This window comes from Loa loa (genome assembly GCF_000183805.2).
Source record: "Loa loa unplaced genomic scaffold supercont3.401, whole genome shotgun sequence".
Lineage (NCBI taxonomy): Eukaryota > Metazoa > Nematoda > Chromadorea > Rhabditida > Onchocercidae > Loa > Loa loa.
The window spans coordinates 31307-33967 of record NW_018108581.1 but is presented as its reverse complement, the minus strand read 5'-3'; the positions used below and the strand labels follow the sequence as shown (position 1 = coordinate 33967).

Genomic DNA, 2661 nt, shown 5'->3' with positions numbered 1-2661 from the left:
ATAATAATAATAATAATAATAATAATAATAATAATAATAATAATAATAATAATAATAATAATAATAATAATAATAATAATAATAATAATAATAATAATAAATAATAATAATAAAAGGAAGAAAACAACAAAATGAAATTATTGAATGAAATAATTGACAAATATTAACAAATCAAATTAACCTGTGTCCTTTGTGTCCCTTGTTTTTCAGGTAGTATCACTTGTGAATTATAACCACTATTCAAAGAAATTCCTTCTATCAATAGCTGACGTGTTTTATCATTTAACTGCTCGAATTTAGGGATATATTCCTTGTACAATTTCCCTAAAATTGTATGAATTTTTGCAGAATTTGTTAATTAATTAAATAGGAATGAAAAGTAAACAAAAATTTGTGGCGGATGGAGTTTTTTTTTTCTTTTTTTGCTATTGTTTATGATAAAAGAAATGGATATTAAATGGGAATCATTGCAAAGTGTAAAGGAAAAATTTTAATATTACTTTAAAATTCGATCGATTACTTCAAATCTAAGGTAAGTCTTTTTAGGATAAATTTAATTAAATATTAGCAGTAAGCAGTGGTGCATGAGTAAGAGCCATGGAAAGATTTTTAAAAAAATTAATAAAAAAGAAGGGATGGTTTGAGCAAACAGATACACCATAAACTGTGGCATCATTTGAACGAATAGTTCGAACTTAGATAACAATTAATATTTGATATATTCATTAAACAAAACTTTCATAAATTGAGTATATTTCGAATGGGGAAAAAGCTTTAAATACCATTGATAAAAGATTGTACGGCAGTCATCCGATTGGTTGTTAAAGTACCCGTTTTATCAGAACAAATTGCAGTTGCATTACCCATCGTTTCACAAGCGTCCAAATGTCTCACCAAGTTATTATCTTTCATCATCTGAATTGAGCAAAATATGATGAATTTTCATAATGTAATATCAAATTTATTAATTTCAATTTTAGGCATTTATGTGAAAAAGCGATATTTTAATTAGGGAGGAGTTTTTCAAGAGAATTTTAAAATCAAAAATTTAAAATGGATATCTTTCATTATTTACAAAAATAATTCAATTACCTGAAAAGTTGAAAATAAATAACTAAATGATTGATAACAGACGACTTATTTTCGGAAATTGATACTCGATCGCAATCAGTATCATTGATTACACTAAGAGTTTATCACTTGAGAATACTTTTTTTTAAAAAATTTTTGTAAAATTTTTGCTCACCTTTTTAACAGAATATGTTAGCGAAAGTGTTATAGCAAGAGGGAGACCTTCCGGAACAGCGATTACAAGTACAGTCACACCAACAATGATAAAATTAACAAAATGAGAAAAATCGGAAGGCTCAAACGTTTCATGATTTATTCCATAATGTGTTATGCAATACCGTACAATCAATATTATAACAGTCGCTCCGGCTACAATAAAACCTAAAAATGACAATTCATCTTTTTTGTTCTTTTTTTTTTCAAATAATCAATAAGTGATTTTCTGGAATTACGCATATTTTCAACATTACTATTAGCAGAAAGCAGAAATACAAAAGACAAACCAATATAACCAATTTGAACAGCTAATGCTGATAATTTTCCCTGCAGTACTGATTTTGGTAATTTACAGTCATATTCAGCGGAATCAATAGATTGCTTTCGTTCAATCTCTGATGTCGTACCTATGAAAGCATCATTTTAAAAAAAAAAAAGTTCTTTTTTTTTCTTCCTCTCTCAAAATACATCATACTTTATTACACTGAAAAATTTTGGATCGGTTCATAAAAATTAAATGTTACAAAATTTTTTCTTTCATTTATGTTTATGGAGAAAAAGAAAACCATCCTTAATTAAATTAATAAGAATGAAGAATTCCCGAACAAATTATTGTTTCAACACAAAATTATATTATTTAATGTCAATCTCAATGATACAAAATGTAATATATTAGAATTCTTATTAAAATACAGAGTATCATTAAAAATAGAATAAGAAAACTGTTGATGACGATGTAAAATATTTAATAAATGATTTAATTACACAAATGGTAGTTAAAATTTAATTATACAAATGATTTTTTTTTTCTTCTTAAAAAGTTTGAAAATTGATTGATCAAAATTATTTTGATAAAAAAAAAAGAATCACCATTAATTTGTTCTTCAGGTGCTACCGTATTTGGACTCTTCCTATTTGTGGTACCTTTTGTTGCACCAAGCAATGTCATGATGATACCAGTTTGCGAATTCACCCCAACAGCTGTGATAACCATTTTTCCACTTCCTTCCATTGCATGAGTACCTGGATATCTGACTTTCTTTTTCTTTTTTTTTTTATCAAGTAAAAATTTAAATTAAGTTAAAAATAAAGAATAATTTTATCTTGACCCAATACTCATCACATTTCCAAAATATCGAAATTGATAACAGATAAGGTATGAAGATTTAAATACAATCAGCAGTTACCTGATAAAAGTACAGGATCACCGTCCGAACTTTTCCTAATCAAGTTTGATTCACCAGTTAGCGATGATTCGTCAACTTTTAGATCATTACTTTGTATTAAAAGCCCATCAGCTGGTAATAAATCACCTAAAACAAAAAAAAAAAAAAAAAAAAAAAGAAATACAAATGTCATTTCTGAACATTTTTC

General features: G+C 26.2%; 1 protein-coding gene across 1 annotated transcript in view; it reads right to left on the bottom strand.

Annotated features, from left to right (window-relative positions):
• LOAG_18618 (calcium ATPase) overlaps positions 1-2656 on the bottom strand; it is a gene marked incomplete at both ends in the record, with an annotated part of 9498 nt that extends 6842 nt beyond the window's left edge. Inside the window, 7 exons of the mRNA XM_020451281.1 lie at positions 182-324; positions 783-915; positions 1247-1452; positions 1575-1694; positions 2158-2310; positions 2475-2600; positions 2638-2656. Of these exons, the coding sequence (XP_020304951.1) occupies positions 182-324; positions 783-915; positions 1247-1452; positions 1575-1694; positions 2158-2310; positions 2475-2600; positions 2638-2656 (900 nt within the window). The remainder of the gene's footprint in view (positions 1-181; positions 325-782; positions 916-1246; positions 1453-1574; positions 1695-2157; positions 2311-2474; positions 2601-2637) is intronic.
• Positions 2657-2661: the final 5 nt, after the last annotated feature.